The sequence below is a fragment of the Drosophila nasuta genome, chromosome 2L (genome assembly GCF_023558535.2).
Source record: "Drosophila nasuta strain 15112-1781.00 chromosome 2L, ASM2355853v1, whole genome shotgun sequence".
In the NCBI taxonomy this organism is placed as follows: Eukaryota; Metazoa; Arthropoda; class Insecta; order Diptera; family Drosophilidae; genus Drosophila; species Drosophila nasuta.
In genome coordinates this window covers 16,023,583-16,041,876 of record NC_083455.1, presented here as the reverse complement: position 1 = coordinate 16,041,876, position 18,294 = coordinate 16,023,583, and the positions used below count along the sequence as shown (strand labels likewise).

General features: G+C 38.5%; 1 protein-coding gene and 1 long non-coding RNA gene across 9 annotated transcripts in view; both read left to right on the top strand.

The window, feature by feature from the left end:
• The window catches only part of LOC132788886 (uncharacterized), a 48,504-nt gene that overhangs the window by 21,963 nt on the left and 8,247 nt on the right, over positions 1 to 18,294 (top strand). For all 7 annotated transcript variants that reach the window (XM_060796566.1, XM_060796550.1, XM_060796600.1 and 4 more), the window contains exon 3: positions 15,723 to 17,483. In XM_060796566.1, the coding sequence (XP_060652549.1) occupies positions 15,787 to 17,483 (1,697 nt within the window). In that variant the 5' untranslated portion in view covers positions 15,723 to 15,786. The remainder of the gene's footprint in view (positions 1 to 15,722; positions 17,484 to 18,294) is intronic.
• LOC132792441 (uncharacterized) lies at positions 8,785 to 11,599 on the top strand. Of its 2 annotated transcripts, none has more exons than XR_009633005.1 (2): positions 8,785 to 10,363; positions 10,486 to 11,599. It is a non-coding gene; the product is annotated as an uncharacterized LOC132792441 (long non-coding RNA). The 2 variants fall into 2 exon arrangements; XR_009633006.1 differs by having other exon boundaries at positions 8,785 to 10,373.

Sequence of the window (18,294 nt, the reverse complement as noted above, 5' to 3'; positions counted from 1 at the left end):
TGTGTGGGGAGGGGGGAGACAACGACGCTGGACGCCATGGATGAAACGCTGTTTGATCTCATACATGTTTGATGTGCACGCAAGCATGCAACATGTTGTGCATTGCATTTTTTGTACAATTTCCGTTGAATCATTAGAAGATTAGTTTGCTCGTTATTATCCACAATGTAAAAATGAAAATTATTTGTTAAATGCAAATAAAACTGTCTCAAAAATCTTTCTCTAATGCATTTATTTAATAAACTAGTGCAAATATTAGCATTTCACTCTCTGGATAAATCTGGTTGGCACATTTCAATTAAAATGTGCACAGAAATCCACAATTCAGGTATTTTCAACACTTTGGTAAAAGTCCTGAACCAACAACAGCAGCAGCTGCTGCTGCTTCATATAATATTATGTTGAAGGAGCCATACAAATTCAACTTTTGCCAAGTGCACTTCACTCCACAGGCGTCCACAAACTTTACTTATTTCTCTTTTGCTTCGCTCTCATTTTATATACATACATACTATACATACATACTTTATATATAGCATAAAGTATTGCTGAGCCGGTGTACGCACATCAATTTTCATTTACTTATGAAAATTAATAGCATTTTCGTAGAAGAACGAAAGGAAACGAGATGAAAAAAGAGTCAGCGATAAGTGAGGGGTTGAGCATAACTCTTAACCATTAATCAAACGTTTGCCACAAAATGAAATTAAAAGTCTGTCTCGACTGCGACCGCAGCCGATGACCGCCAGGCGGCGCCACCGTGCACTATTAATGCATTTGACGCAGCAAAATGGCTTTAAAAAATATAATGAATGAAATAAATGAATATGTGTGATAAATAATAATAATAAACATTGCCTGCCTGACGAATCTGGCACTCAAATTTGCACTTAATTAAAGCTAATTTGCATATTAATGCTGCAATGGCGCGCAAAGTTTGTTATTTTAATAACTATAGTGGGAAATCTTTTAATATAACATACCATTTACTTGTCAGCCACTTTATGCCAGTGCTCAATTTATATTATTTATAACAGATTTGCACTTCATTAAAGATCATTTGTAAATGTAAGTTTAAATTTTTATAGTGGGAAATTTTGTAGTAAACTTTACATTATATTATTTATAACAAATTGGTACTTCATCAAGGTTAAGTTGAAAACTTTTAATTTTTGGTTTTAATTACTATAGTAGGAAATGATTTATTAAAACATTGAAAATAAGTAAAACAGTAAAACATATCCCACTATTTTACCTTGAATTATAATAGTGGGAAATATTTTGTTAAAATATTTCCCACTATTTTTAATAAAACATATCTCTCTCTTTTACTTTTAATTATTATAATGGGAAATACTGTAGTAAAATATTATTAAATATATAAAATAGTGGGAAACATTTTGTTCAAATATTTCCCACTATATTTAATAAAACATTTCCCACTATTTCGTTAATTTGAAAGCCACTTAATGCCAGAATGCTTCAATTTGTAAATTCTAGTTCGCATTCTTTTTAAATTTCCAATGCGAAACCGCATTAAATTGCAATAGGAATTATAATTCTGATTAACATTGCCTTAGCTTTATCAATGCACAGAGTGCAGTACAGTACGCAGCAGCGACAAAAGCAACAGCAGCTGTCATTCAAAGCGCTTTTCAAAGTCAGAAGAACACACCATGTGGCCATGTGCACAGCATACTCAATCTGTTTTGTGTATGTGCCTAGCATACACTCTTATACTATCCACACACACATACACACACACACACAGATAACTTGTGTGTTGATTTAGATGCACAAACTTAGATTTGTTGCAACGACGACCCTGAAAATTGCAATGACTGAAAGAGGCAGCGATAAATTAGCGATTGCGTGAGTGAGACAGCAACACATCAGAGCTAGTTTAGTGATAGTGCGAAAGAAGGAGAGAGACAGAATTGAGCTTGAGCAGCCTCGTTGTGTGCACTCATCGACACCTCAACGTTTACCTCTCTCAACCTCCATCTTGCTAGCTCTCTATCTCTATCTCTGGCTGTCTTCTGTGGCCACAAGATTCGAATGCTGCAGCCAAGTGCAACCGCATTTACAAACAGTTGCAATGCCAAACAACGACTCAAATGACTCAGTCGCTCAGAAGTCTGATAAGGCAGCATTTTGCAAGAATAAATTATGACTCAATATCGCAATTGAGTTGACCACAAAGTTGCCCCCCTCTCTCTTTCCACCCCTCCCACTCTTTGGTGTTCTTGCTCTCTCTCGCTCTTTTGCTGGCAGCGAAAATCAATTGTCACAAGGCAAGCGGCGGCCTCAGCACGCAATAGAAAACCAAAACGTTTGCATGGCTGATCTTGAACCAATTGCAATTTTGCTAAACGTTGCCAGGGCCACAGCAGCCAGTCAGCCGATTGATGCAAAAGATATGTACAACACATAAAAATACTATATATATACAAATAAATTGCATTTTATTATAGTTATTGTAGAGTGGCTTGCATAATTCATATGCGTATGCGTATGCGTAATGCGTATACGTAATGCACTTGAACTTGCAGCAACAGCAGCTGTGGTTGTGGCAACGTTGCGTATGCGCAATTTACGCATTGACTTTGCCTTATTTGCACATTGCGCATACGCAACGTTGCTGTTGACCTTACGAAACAAAGCGCCTAATTAGAGACTCTCCGAGACTACAGCTGGACAACTGGCGAGTTGTCAAGTGCATTTAGCTCCTCGGTTGACTGTTTGATTATCAATTAGTTAACTGACTGACTTTGCTTGCCAACGACGAATGGCGAATGATGAGGCGACCTCTACTACAGTCTCTCCTCACTCTCCGCACCTTCATCAAGCCTTCGTGCCGCGACAAATGAAGCCAATGTCAAACTCGAGCGAGAAACAAACACAAACACAGTCGACATTTGCATCTGTCGCGCACTCAAGCAAAAATGTTCTCATTCTCAGTCCATCTCACTCTCTCTCTCTATATATATATATATTTATTTTCTCACTCTCTGTACATTTAATGTTTATCGTTGCGTGTTATGCATGCTCATATAATAACTTGTCGCATATTTCACTTAGTTTCTTTACCATCAAGCGTGTTGAAATGCCAGTTGAAACATCAACTAATAAGCTTCATATGAATACATAAATTCTGAATGTGTTGAACCAGTTGAATTTAACTTTTATTACGTCTATTAATTGTTCAATTAAAATGAACAAAAATTGTGTTCTTTAAAGTGAAGACAACATGTTGAAAATTCTTTACTTCTGAATAACATTTACTTTTCACAAAAGATACATTTTTGTTGAGAATACAATAAGTAGAACTGAACAACTGCAGCTTGCTTGTGTACTACAATTGTAAAATCGAATGTGCATTGAAAGCATTTGCCATCTGTTATGCTTGCTATGCTTTCTTCAACTCCCCAATTCAATCAATTTTCAATTCTTTTTCCCTTCAGCTTTATCGCAATGCTCATACATCAATCATCATGTTCAGGCTTTGGACATGCCGAAGCATATCTTAAACTGAACACAACTCAGAACTCAAGGACTTTTTCACACTGTGTGTCTATGTGCGACGACAAGTCGTCGGGGCACGTTCGCTGGGTGTTGCACGTTTTTGGTGTTATTCCAGTTAGAAGGCGAGGAAAGGGAAAAGTGAGGAATTGCGGGGGCCTTCGGCTGGCTGCCAAAGTTGTCGGCACATTAATCATAATTTAATGATTAGCGCAAGTTTTGTTTATTAAATATTTTGCCAGTCGAGTTCGGTTTTTTTTTTGTGTTTTGTTTATTGTTATTTACGAGCGCCACGATGCGGCGATGCCACGCGTCGATTGTGCCGCCTCAAAGCCGTAAATTGCATTTATGTTTTGCTGCCACAACTATGCAAAAAAAATGAGAAAAAAGTAAAACCAATTACCAATTTGCAAGCACTTTTTTTTGGGCAACGCCTCTAGCCGTCTGTCGATTTATGGCTCACTTTTTGCTGCCGCCACCTGTACAGTTAAAAATCAGCAAGCCCGAAATCATAAATAAGAAATGCTTGGCTTGACTTCGTTTCGTATTTTGTATATAACTGACACAATTTCCTCCATGGCACGTGTGTCCTTTGAGGTCCTTTGAGTGGTTGCTGTGTCACGTAGTCAAAGCACTGCACAGACAACCAGACGTTTTTCTCTCTTTCAGTTTTTTCTGTTTTTTTTTTTGTTCCTATTTGCCTTTTGATCAAGTCTGATAAAAAGGGGTTTGTCAAAATCGCGTTCTGTGCGGACTCAGCTGTGAAATTGGGCCACGGAATGTGGCAGTAAGTGTAACAAACAATTGCTTAAAGGTTGTCAACATTATGTGTTGAAATCTTGGGAAGGTAAAAGATGAACAAGTTTAAATTTAAGAAGAAATACATTGTAGGGAATTTATAGATATTTCTATATTTCTATATATAGATAAACCAATAATGAAAACAAAAGCAGTAATAAATTTTAGAAATAGCAGTTATAAACAATAGTGTAAATTACTTATATTCAAAACGTTTTATTTATGGCAAATTAATTAAATATCTCGTAAGAAATAAAGAAGGATTAACGAATGCTAAAAAAAGTTTAATTAATTATACTCTGGTATATTTTGAACTCATGGTATATTTTGATTATAGTACTATACCAATATACCAAATATAATATTTGGTACATGTGTAGCATTTTTTTTGGTATAATAATTTGGTATATTTTAAAATGAATATAGTAACATTTGGTATATTTGTAGTATTTTTTGGTATAATAATTTGGTATATTTTAAAATTAATACCGTGACATTTGGTATATTTGCAGTATTTTTGTGGTATAATAATTTGGTATATTTTAAAATTAATACCGTGCTGTTTTGCTTTCATTAAAAATTGTTAGCGAGTATCTCACAGTCGAGCACACTCGACTAAAGCTTTTTTTTCTTGTTTTTATAAGCAACAGCCACAACTATCTCAACCACAGTTGCCTTTAAAGTCTTATATAATTATAACGATCTATCAAAACTGAAGAAATAGTTATGAACTATATACTTGTAATACATTTTCGTTGACTAAAACCGCAACTTGTTCAATCAAAGCTGCCTTTAAAATCACTTAGATTTACAGCGTTCTATTTGGAGCAAAGTCTAGCTATAAAAGCGCCGCCATATCTCAGCCTTGGCGATTAATATTGCAGCTGTTTTGGGAGCTTGAGGCGGCGGCAGCAGCACTTGAAAGCATGAAACGCTTCTTTAGCTCTTGCATAATTAAATTGGCCGCAACCGTATTTAAATTGTGTATTTCGTTTTCATTTTTCAACATACTTGCATAAAAGGTTCTTCCATGGCAAAGTCAATGTCGAGTTCGTTGAGTTCGTGTTGCTGGCAGCTAGTCAAAGTGAGCTTATGAAATATTAAAGCACTGCGCGGCAAAGAGACTGGGGACCGCTAAATCCTGTGGCTGTCAAGGCGTGTCTCGCTCTCTCTCTCTCTCTCTTGTCACACATCCTGTCTTAGCGCAGAGCTATGTGCGTTGCCACCAAAGTTGCCACCTGCAGCTGAATTCAATTTTTCTGCTGCTGCTGCTTCGCTTTATTCCATTTGCGACGCGCGCACAAAGCTAAAGCAAAGTTGGTAAATAAGTTAGCAGCAAGAAAGAGAGAGAAAGGAAGAGACCTGAGCGACAGAGAGAGAGAGAGTAAAAAAATCAACTACTAAAAGTATTATTATTGTTGGTTGCACCTGCAGGTGGTTTACTTTACTTTGTCACGGATATGTTTTCTTTAGACTTTCCATGTCAGCAGCGCAGTACGACATTCTTGGCTTCTCTCTCTCTCTCTAAGGTGCTTTGAAAGTATCCACATGTGTGTGCGTGTGTGTGTGTATGTGTGTGAAGCATGCCGGAAGTTAAATAGGAAATTTTATATGCTTTTATAACTGTGAACGTGCCTTACAAGGACGTCGCCCACCAACAAATCTCAAAACTTCTAAGTTTTTACTTATAGTATATGTGTGTGAATAGATGTGTGTGTCTATGTGTGTGTATAGATGTATGTGTGTGTTGGTTACCTGGCAACAGCAACTTGTTCATTCGTTTGATGAAGTGCCGTTCATGGCTTTTGTGGCTTTGACTGCGTCTTTCAAGTGCATTTATTACACCCAATAACCAAAGAGAACCTTGAGTAAAATTAATCAATGCTACACACACACACACACAAACATCTTCAACTGGGCCAAAACGCTAAACCGCAAATCCAATATGAGCACAACAAATTGAAAAGGATTGAAACAGATTTGTGCGCCAGCACATAAATTTCTGAAATTATCAATTTGAAGTAACTCGCTTGAGCTTTAATAAATTGTTAAAAGATCAATAATTTGTTGCTCTAAACTTAGCTCTTTATTTACGGCAATCAATTTTAATACAAAAAATATTTCGTATAAATATATTTCTTACTCAATTCAACGCTTAACAAAATATGTGGTTAGCTCGTAAAAAATAAGCTTTTGCCTTTTGAAGTATGCAAAATTTGCATTAAAATTAATGATGAATGAGCAATTGAGCAATTAGAACTTCAGCTCATGTTCGATACTAATTCTCATTCTCAGACTCGTTGGATACTTGAACATCCAATAAGAAATTGTAATCCCAGTTAAAGCAATCACAACCTGGGCAAAGTGCTGCAACCAATTTCAGTGTGAATTTGTGCAGCTTCATTACGCTGCATCCTGTGGCCAAAGAACACTTATGCCCCCACTTCAACACACACACACACTTATACGTATGTTGTAGATACATCGATGTGGCAAGGGAATAGCGGAAGGTCCTTGTATGTTGTGAATAGAGAGCAGCAGCAGCAGCAGCAGCTCATGTACTACTCGCCTCACATGTTGCACTCGAACAACTTTGCTGTGGCCAAATCGAGCGGCTTCATTTACCAGACACAGTCAAGGGACGAGACGGGACGAGGTTGAGTGAAAAGGCGCATTGCAGTTGCCCAAGTGAAGCAACAAGCAAACAAACAAGTTGAGCTTTGGCAGTGGTTGCCAAAGCACACACACACACACACTTACACACACACACATGCAGACATGTGAGCATTGAAAAGTATAGCATAGTTTTCAGCGCCGTCAACTGTGGACCAAGTGTTTGATTAGAAAACTTTCATGTCGGGTTACACACGTCAGAAGTTGCCCGCAAAGATTTGGCTAAAAACTTAACTCGTGTCCATGGTCAATATTTGCTACACACTCCTCGTCACGTTCCTTCCCCAACAACAGCTCACGTGCCACCTAATTGCTATTAAAATCCGAGGCGAGAATCAATTGTACGACTTTTCCCTTTACTCTTCTTTTTTTTTTCGTTTTAGCATTTTTGATTTTTTCGTTTTTTACTTTCGGCTGGTGAGTGCGAACCGAGTAAATATATCAAATAACTAAGCAGCCGCACACACACACACACACACACACACACACACACACACACACACACACACACACACACACACACACACACACACACACGCAAAGAGCCCTCACACATGGCATCATTTCTTCTATAGGCAGCAGCTTTGCTTCTTTTGACAGTCCGAGAATGTCAAGTGTTTATGTGTGCATGTGTGTGTGTATGTTGCCTGCTTCCTGGCCATGTGCTGACCATGTCCTGGACCAATGTCCCTACCAGACGGTCCGCATGTCCTTTGGCCAGACTAAAACGTATAAAAATGCATGACCACAACACATTTTTCAAGCGGCCATTCACCAAACCCTTCCATCTCAGTCCCTTTCCTTGTCTCTCTCACACACACAGAGACAGACAGACAGACGCTTATTTCACGGCTTCGCCTCTAAAGTGTTAAAATGTTGATTGTCCTTTTTTGCCTGCGTGCGTGTGTGTGTGTGTGCTAAGTGTTTGTGCTTTGCGACGCCTCAGTCTCGGATATATGCGGGTATCTCTCTAACAACCTGCCCCTCCTCCTCCTCTTTTGCCCTTCGCTTGCTTATTTTCTGGACCCTGTAAGTTAGTCTCGTGCGTGTTGCAAATAAATTTTTAAGTAGCATTTGTGTTGATTGCGTTGAAAGAGGACACGAATCCAACTTTATGCCCGTTGCTTGCCACACTTTTCAGTCATTCGCCGTTGCGGTTTCTTTTATTTTTTTCGGTTTTTTTTTTAGGTATAGCCCTTGGCTTCGTCTAGAAGCGTGTTAAGGGTGCTTGAATTCAACATTTATCAAGTGGATCCTCTTTTTGCCGCTTGGTTAGCAAATTAAGTACGGTAAATGCGCTAAAGAATGTCAAATTAAAATGTGCTTTTGCGTTGACAGCTAAGCAGCTGAGCAGCTCAATGAATAATGGAATATGTACTATCAAATCCAAGAAGAATACAACAATATTGATGTAAATCGACGGCAATTTAATAGTAAAAGAGGCAATCTTAAATTTGGCAGTAAATTACGAAATTGTTCATAAATATTTTACGATTATTTCAAGTCTAATTATCAGCTAACATTGCGCAATTAAGAAGTTACACGCAGTTAACAGCGCCGCTTAACAGCTGCTGTTGGCACCATTAACAGTAGCCGAACAGCAGCTGTTAAGTTGTAAGAGAGCGACGCTTGCCATTTAACATTACATTAAGCATAGGGTCCTCTGCAATTTACCAACAGCAGCTGCTGCTGCTGTCAAAGAGGACAACTAACAGCAGCAGCAGCAGCAGCAACAGCAGCAAACAGTGAAATCACCATGGCGGCCACTTCTTTTCGGCTGCTGCTCTCAGTTGTTGTTGGACCACAAGAGCGTTTCGTTGTGTGACGGCAGAAAAGCAAAAGTTATCAACCAAACGAACAGTGGAGGAAAGGAAAGAGGCAAGAGAAACAGAGCAGTGAACAAAAGAGAGAGTGAGTGCGTGTGTGGAGAGAGCGCTAGACATTACAATTCTTCTTCGTGTGGTTGTTGTTGTTGTTGCTGCTGCTTGAAACAAAGCCAGCAATTCTTGTGCATGTTAAAAGCGGCGACAGTCACCACGGGTGAGCGTCTACATATATGTGAGAGTGACTGCGACGGCGAAGGCGAATGCCGAATAGAAGTGTGAGTGAGTGAATGAGTGAACTGCCGAAGGCATTGTATGATGATGCTGCTGCTGCTGCCATATGCATGTGTGGGTGCAGACAATACAAAAGCAGCGCATTAGCGTCGCTGCTACTGACGCTGCTGCTGTTCTTCTTCTTGTTGTTGCTGCCTGTTAATTTGCATGCGGGCTCAATTTTGTTGTTCTTGTTGTTGTTGTTGTTGTTGCCTGCATCTTGTGGCCGCCCTGCAATAACAATGCTGCTGGTGCTGATGCTGCTGCGGCTGTGCCGGACATTTGTAGTAGTTGTAGTGCTGTTTTGTTATTGTTGCTATTGTTTGTGTGTTTTTTGCTTACTTGTGCAGTGGTGTTGTTAGCGGTGGCTTGTTGGTTTTTTTTTTGTATTGTGAATTGTGCCCGTCAGCCAAAATGCGTTTTTAACAGCCAAACTATCCAGCTGCCAACTTTACGGCATATGTTGACGAGTCCTTTTACCTACGACTACAGCTTTCTATGTGTGTGAGTGTGTGTGTGTGTTAATTAAGTTAGAGACTTTTTTGCCGTTAGGTCCACATGGCGTATGAATAATGACTTCTTTTTAGCCGAAGACGTCGTGCAGTTGGTATTCATGACAGCACAGCAGGTGAATCGTCATCATCATCATCGTCATTATCAACTACATGAACTGGCCAACATATGCTACCATATGTTAATGTGGCCAGAAGAGCGTTGGGGGTGTAAAGCAAGCTATACTGCTCGCAAGTTTTGTATTTTAATTGCACTTTTAATATGCATTATAAACAACAGCAGCAAAAAAAAAGTGAAACAAAATTTTAACAAACTCCCAACTGGAAGTGAACTTTGCCATGGCCAAAAAAAAATGGACAATACCCATTAAAGTTTAATCAGAAACGGAAGTTAAGCGCACAACTTCCGCCCAAAAGTTTGTCCGAAAGCAAAATGCGAGAGACAGAGAGACAGAGAGTGAGAGTTGGGAAGCTCTTAAGCAAGGAACGTGATGACGAGGCCATTACGAGGAGGGCACAAGTTTGAAACCAAAATGCCAAAGTGTCCAAGCGCGGCGCAAAAATTTCAATTTCCAAGCATGTTTCTAAATTAAACTGACGAAAAAACCAACGAAAATCAAAGCAGGCAAAACATTTCTAACATTTCTAAAACAAAATACAAAAATAAAAAAAAAAAAACAAAGAAGAAGATAACATTTTGTGTGTGAATGGAAAACTGTGTGGAAACTCTGTTTCCATTTAGCAACAACTTACTTGCACAAAGTGCGTATGTGTGTGCGTCTTTCTTTCATTCGTTGTGACTATCTGAATGTCTACGTGACAAATCTTTATTTCATTTAAAAAATGCGAAATAAACTTTGACTTTGGCTGCGATTTATTTGCAGGCAATAGAAATGCGCACTTCCCTCCTCTCTCGACAATTCACTTCCAATTCGTATTCGCTGTGCACAAAGTTTTCCCCCCGAGTGTGGAAATAAAAGAAATAAAAATGCGAAGAAAGCTACTTTGACTTCGTAAAGTTTGGAAATGTCGAATGGCGAATTGGCGTTGCAAATCTAACACAATATAGTATATAAAATGTGGCAGACCATAAGCATGAAATGAGTTTATTAATCAAAATGGAAATACTTCAAATGCCATATTAGTTTTCGATTTGATTCGAACTTTTTTTTCAAGCCTCCTAAAAGTAGACTATAAAAAGTCATTGTTGCGTATTTGTACAAAAAGTGTATTGATGATGATGAATATGATAGGTAGGAAAATAAAAGGAAAGCCATGATTGAATATCCTGGAAACTTTTTAAACATTTTCGCTGATGATAAACAAATATTTTGTGCAACTGAAAAAACGTGTTGCAATTTAACCTTTGCCTCAGTTGCATACCGCATGTGGCACTGATGAGTGGCGCACATAAAAAGCTGAAAAGGGACACAACACAACACAAAACAAAAAAGGTAGAGAGTTGTCGTGTATTTAACTTGGAAATTTCCCCGTTTCTCCGTTTTCAGTGCAGTTGCAAACTGCTTTCGCAGTTTATATTTACTACAGTTGCCATTGCAGTTAATTTGTAGCTACACATTTTTAATTTCATGCCAGCAGGCAGCCGACTCAGGCGGCAGAGGATGCAACTCCCCTTTTCCCAATCCCAAGCCCATTCAAAAAGTGACCAAACAACAACAAGTGCAAGAAGGGGAAATGAAACAGGACGCAACGCCGCAGTTTTTATGCTTGTGGTAATTTTGCGCTTTTGTTTTAAAGACTTCTGGTAATTTCGGCAACAAAAATGTTTTCAAACCAAACATTTAATTTGCATAATGAAAATTTCATTTTCGAAATTTCTTCAAATTGAATGCAAAAGTCACCGGATAAGTAAATCCCTCCCCCTCCCCAGCAAGCCACGCCACGCCCATCAATCAAAAGGGCGTCTGTGCTGTCCGCTCTTCTTTTGCTGGCTCATTATCAGAGCAGCAGGCAACAGTCAACACTGAAACACCGAAACACCGAAACACCGAAAAAAAAGGGAAAAGGATGAACGGCAGACAAGAAAAAATTAAGTAACACGAACCGAAACGAAACGAAACACAGGACACAGGACACACACAGGAGGACGTGCTAAGCCCACGGCAAGATTAATTAAGTCCGTGCAAGGCGACAAGAAAGAGACAGACAGAGAAACAAACAAACAAAGGCAACTTGAGTCACTGTTGCAGAGGCAGAGACAGCGTGGCAGGATGTTGTCGCCAAGCCAAGTGCGTGTTAATGTTTCCAGTCTCACACTCACACTCACACTCACACGCTTAGTTGCTTTTTTCTTAGCATACTTTTAAGCGCCGCGTGAAAAATTAAAATTTCAAAGCACCACAAAAACTGCTTCGGCTGCTGCGTCTATGCGTGGGTTCATCTATGTGTGTGTTGTATGTTTGTGTGTGTGTTGCAAGTATTTGCTCTCGCAAGAACAACAAAAACAAGTGTAAACAAAAGCAAATAAGCAGGAAGACGACGACGACGACGTCGTCTACCCGTAATAAGCATATTTTAAATGGGTCTAAGGCTCGACGTCAACAATGCTAAAGGATATGTTGCCCCTTTGCCCCCGTAGTCTCCACCATTCTTTTATGTTTTTTTCGTTTTCGTTTCTTTCGCTCTTAGAAGTGCTAAACAGTGACGCTGAACGCGATAATGCGTGCTTCATAAAAATTGTTCGCGTTCTTTGTGCAGCGTCGTTAAAAATAATATTGCAAACTCAATGAAAGTCAGGAGAAGAACTAGTTGAGTGTGGAAAATAAAACTAATGATAGACTTAATGTGGATCAAATTTATTGGAAAATGATGGAAGATTTATGTGGAAGAAATATAAATAATATAAAATCATAATATTCGTAAACGAAGAGAAAAAGTCATAAGTATTTATGACTGCAGTAAGCTAAATAAAAATAACTTGAATAAAATAATAAACAATATAGATAATTTCTAAATTATTGTTATCAAAATTTAACAAACGTATTTCAACATTTGTGCTTTCAAAATTAACCCAAATAAATATAACAAAATAAAAAAATTTTTAATATAAATAATTATAATTTTTTATATTTAGAATTATACAAATAAGTTTCAACATTTGTTCTTCAAAATGTAAGCTAAATAAATATAAATCATATAAAATAATAATAACCACACACAAAAGCTAAATAAGCTTAATAAATATTAATATAAAATAATAAAAAATTTACAAAATAATTCAAAATCGTAGTACATCGAACATATACATAATTACATTTGTGCTTCAGAAAGTAGGGAAAATAAATATAAATAATATAATATGATGAAAACTATAAATAATAATATATAAATAAACTATAAATAATGTAAATATTTCAAATTCTGTGTACACAGAATTTAACAAAAATAATTTCAATATAGAAAAATGTAAATCCAGAAAAATATTCATGCAAATCGTATGCAAATTCTCTTTAAATTGACATTAAACATATTGTAAAAACAAATAAATACGTCAGCAAGATAGAATTTACAATATATGTTTATTTTAATTGCCATAAAATTGTGCACAAATAGCAAACACTAAAATCGGAAAACAATAAGACAACTAATGAGCCAATGATTGTAGTTAAAAGTTGCAACTTTATGTTAACGAGTTTCATGTTTCCACACAAAATATAAAATATGCAAATGAAGAAAATGTATCATGTACGTTTTTTAGGTAATTTAACTGATGCTCTTTGCCAGCCACCAGCTGAAGCGTGAGTGAGTTAATGAGCTCATCCTGACAATGATAACGCAGAGTGAAGTGCTCGAGACTAAGCTTTTCGCAGAAAATGTCAAACAAGTAACATTGTTGAATTGTCGAAATGTTTTCTCTTTACATACACGAATATGTGTATTTATATATCCTTCCTTTTCACTCTCCATCTCAAGCTGGCTTTCATTTTATTTTTGCTTGAAATCAGCAACATAATTGCGGCTTTTTCGAGCGCTTAAGACTGCGCTTGGGAGCTCGCATTAGACGCACATTTTATTTAATTTTTGAGTTATGTGTATGAAACCCGCTTAACAGACGACAGTTTTGTGTGGAGAAAAGGGAAAAGGACTTTGACGTACTTCACATGCGAGCTGGCAAAAAATGTTTTGAAAAACTTGTACATTGAATTGTCAGTTCACTTCCTGTCTCTGTGGCAGCGTTGACCTTCGGCCACATCCTTAATGCTCAGCACAGTTTTCCCTTTTCCGGTTATTTATGTGTAAGCATCGGCATTCGGGTATTTCCGGCGGCGCCCAAGCAACTCCAATTAAAATGGATTTGTGTAACACATTTGGGACAGCAAAGGCAACCCACACACACAAACACACAACAACAACTACTACATACACCCTAGAGATTTGTGGCACTGTGTTTCTCTCTCTCTCTCTCTCCCTCTCAAATTTACATGGCTTTTCACAATTTATTTTTCCGCTAGCATCCAGTTTCCAGTTGCGAGTTGTCAGCTTCGGTTTTCCGTTTTTATGCCTGAATCATTGTCAACTATGTCTCAGGCCTCGGACAGCGGCGACATTAAAAGCGACACAAACATTTCATTTTAATATCCTTTTTCGGGCTTATGCCAAGGCGCGAATCTGACACACAACAGAAGCAACAACAACAACAGCAACAAGAAAAATCAATCCCCTCACTTTTCTCTTCTTTTCTCTCAGTTCTGATCATTCGTTTGGCCTTTTGTTGTTGTTATTCCGATGTGCCGGAACATTAAGCGTTGAAATATTTATGAGCTTGCCATACACACACATACACTCACACTCACACACTTACACACTCTCAGAGTACAAGTGTAAAATACACGCGTATCCCTAATGAGTCTGCATTGTGCCAAAATCTGCATTTAAGGCAGCTTTAAGTATTAATGCGAAATTTTATGCGCTCGCTCTCAGTGAGAGAAAACTCATTTAAAAAACAGAGAAAAATACATTTTCATGCAAACGCATCAAAGTGTAAAAGCAACCCGCGAATCGAGTGAGAAAGAGAAACAGAATTTTTATAAAGATTTCTGCTGTTTTAAGTACTTTTTGATGCCTTTGAAAGAAGAAATAGGTTTTCTTTTTTTATATACATGTTGCTGCAACTGAAATGCTGAACACAGGAATAGCTTTTAAAAATGCGAAAGTGCGAAAGCAGTAGAAAAAGTGTAAAGAAAATTAAAGTTTTTTATTTAACACATTTCAAATGTCACATAAATCGTTTAGCACTATTTGCCAAAGACATTCGTTAATAACTATTTCAGAGAATTTGCAACTGTTTCACATACATTTTTTGCAATTATTTTGAGAAGGAATTTGCTTTAATTACAGCTCTGCCAAATAACAACAAATGATATATTGCAAATCGAAAATAAACTTCTAACATATTTAAACAAATTTAAATGCAATCAGATTTGGCAAATTTAGAAATCATGTTTAAATCCATTTAAAAATGTAGCTTTTATACAAGTATAACTCGATTATTGTCAAATTAATGTCGAATAAATATACAAAGCAAAATTTAAACACTTGTAGTAATTTAATTATAAATTGTTATCTTCAATAATAGTTGCAAATTGAGAGAATATTTGTCTATTAAAAATAATCTTTAAATCCATTTAAATTTAGAATTTTCATTCAACTAGAATAAAAGTCATTTAGATAGTCAAAATAAAAATGATTTTTCATACACTTTTAGTAGTCAAATTATAAATTGAACTATTTGTTGCGAAGTCAGAGAATATATACATATGTTATATACTAAAATCAATAAATCTATTTAAAAGTGAAGTTTTTATTTAAAAAGTTTTTCATAAAAGCGATGCCTATAAACATTGAAAAACAGTAGAAATAATGAATGTACAAAAAACTTTGCAGCTTAAATGAATATTTATCAATTCAGAATAATCTTTAAATCCATTTCTTAGTGAAATCTTAATTTAACTTAAATATCTACCTTCTAAATATTTAAAGCAAAAACTAAGCTTAAAACACATTTAGTAATCTAATGAAATATTCATAACAAACTTTACATATTAAGTGCCAGCTTTCTCAACACAAGTCTAACCCGAACTTTTGCCTTCTCTACTTGCAGTTAAACATTAAGAAAGTGCAGCAAGAATTCTTAAAGAGTGTGCACACACAGTAAGTGTGGCAACATGGACCTGCCCTCGATGGTGCAACGTTCTGGCGATACGCTCATTGTGCGCAGCGTTGTCAGTGGCAATCAGCTGTACATGGAGCAGGGACACAATGCAACCAGTAACAACCAGAACAACAGCAACAACAGCAACACAAGCAACACTAGCAACAACAGCAACCATAGCGGTAACAGCAACAACACAACGCCACCATTGGGCAACGTGGCATCCACATCGCCAACAGCGGTGACAACCAGCGCATTGGAACAGCAACTGGAGCGTTATCGCTTGCAACAATTGCTGCAACAGCAGCAACAACAGGCGGTGGCAGCAGCCGCAGCTGTTGTGAACAGCGTGCAGCAGCAGCAACAGCAACAGCAGCAACAACAACAGCATGGCGGACTCTCGCTGGATGCCAAGGAGGAGGGGCTGCCACAGTGCAAAATCAAGCGCAACTACAGCTGCAACCATTGCGCCTACTTCACACAGAATCCGCGCTACCATTTGACGCATCTGCGCGACGTGCACGGCGAGAAGATTGTGATCAACAAGTGCAAGCTTTGTCTGTACGCCTCCCGCCACTTTCAGAAGCTGGTGCGCCACATGAAGATGGTGCACGGCTGCACCGATGGCATTCCCAGTGGTCACGGGCAGGCGCGTGGCAAGCGCGGCATGAGTCGTGAGGCACGCAAGCGACGGTTGGAGGAGAGCGTGGGGGTTATGGGTGGTCAGGCGGTGGCCATTGCGGTGCCCGATATGCCCACGTTGGAGCAGGTGAAGCGTGAGTTGCAGCTGCAGGAGCAGAAGTTGCAACGCGACATCGAAGCGTACAAACAGCGACAACGCGAAGAGTTGCAACGCGAGCAACAGATGGAACTTGTGTCCAACTATGAGCGACAATTGCAGGCAACATTGCGTGATCTCGATGCACGCGACAGTTTCGAGCGTCAATCCTCGCCCGCGGAGCCACCAACTCCCTCGCCCAGCGGCTCAGCCACGCCTCCACAGCAGGCCGCCTTGTCGTCGGGTGGCGAGGAGCCACAGAATCGCCTGCTCAAGTGCAGCGCCTGCGAGTTCACCACGCTCTATCGCACACAGTTGCGTGCTCATGAGCTGGAGGAGCACGGCAAGACGAAGTTCTTCCGGTGCGACAAGTGCAGCTATGTGACGCACATCAAGGCGCGCTTTAGCAAGCATGTGAAGTACCATTCGATGCCGATGATCAAGTGCGTCACTTGCGATTTTCGCACACCCTACAAATGGAATCTCGACAGGCATATGAAGAATCATGGCGGAGCCGGCGCCTTCAAGTGTGCCGCCTGCGATTTCACTGCGGACATCAAACAGTCGCTCACTGTGCACGAGATGAATCATCATGTGCCGCCGGTGGGCAATGCGGGCTCCATTTGGCCGCGACGACAGAACAAAGTCGGTGCGAGTGAAATGTGCGATGATTTCCTCAGCGATTCGGCCGAGTTGGAGGATCAGTATAACAACAATAACTTGGACGATGATCTGGAGGATGGCGATGGCGGTGCGTTGAGCGGTGGGGAGGAGCATTATGGCAAGCGCAGCAAGTACGAGGAGGATGAGGAGCCCACAGATCTGTCGCAGAAGGGCGGCTGCTCATCGGACACATCCAGCGTGGGCACCACAACGCCACGGGCCAAGCGACCCATGCCCAATCTGATTCCCATCAACAAGAGTCCCAAGGAGTAAGTATTGGGGAGTGAGGGAATAAGGGAATTAGCTTTTGATAGTGATTTAAAGTGTCCTAATACTATATTTGATCGAGATTTGGATAAAACAATAATTGGTTAAAAAAACTGAAATTCAAAAAGAACAATAATACAGCATATATATTATTATCATTTAAAAAACAATTTAAAAAAATATAAAACTATATCTACAAATATACCAAAAATATACCGCAAAAATATACCAAATTCTGTATTTAGTACACTACATTACAAATATACCATATACCATACTTTAACCGAAAGGATTGAACAATAGAAATGCGCGAGCATCACTTCCAAACTACTAAAGTAGAAGTGCAATAAAAGAAAGTATAAGAAAAGAATACGACAAACTTATTCGATTGGGTAAATAAATCCATCTTAAATTCTCAGAGGTCAATATGGTAGAACATTCTAGAAACATTCTTTTAAACACACACTAAAGAAATCTCGCCTTGACCAACATACTTTTAGAAACAGTTTTCTTTTTTCTGAAGACTTCCTTTTAAATAAAAATGCCAAAAGATTATCCTCGGAAACTAGAATCAGAATCTAAAAAACAAGCTTGGTCGTGCAATAAAATAAATTAGGTAAAACATTCTAAAAACATTTTTCAAATTTGTAAAACATTCAAAAGAAGTTTTTCTCTCCAAACTTTCAGAAACAGATCCCTTTTTTTGGGAAGACTTTCTTTTTAATACAAATTCGTAGTAAACATTTTGAATGCGAAAATATGTACCTCAGAATCTAGATCAGTATCTAACAACAAGTTTAGTCGAGCAATAAA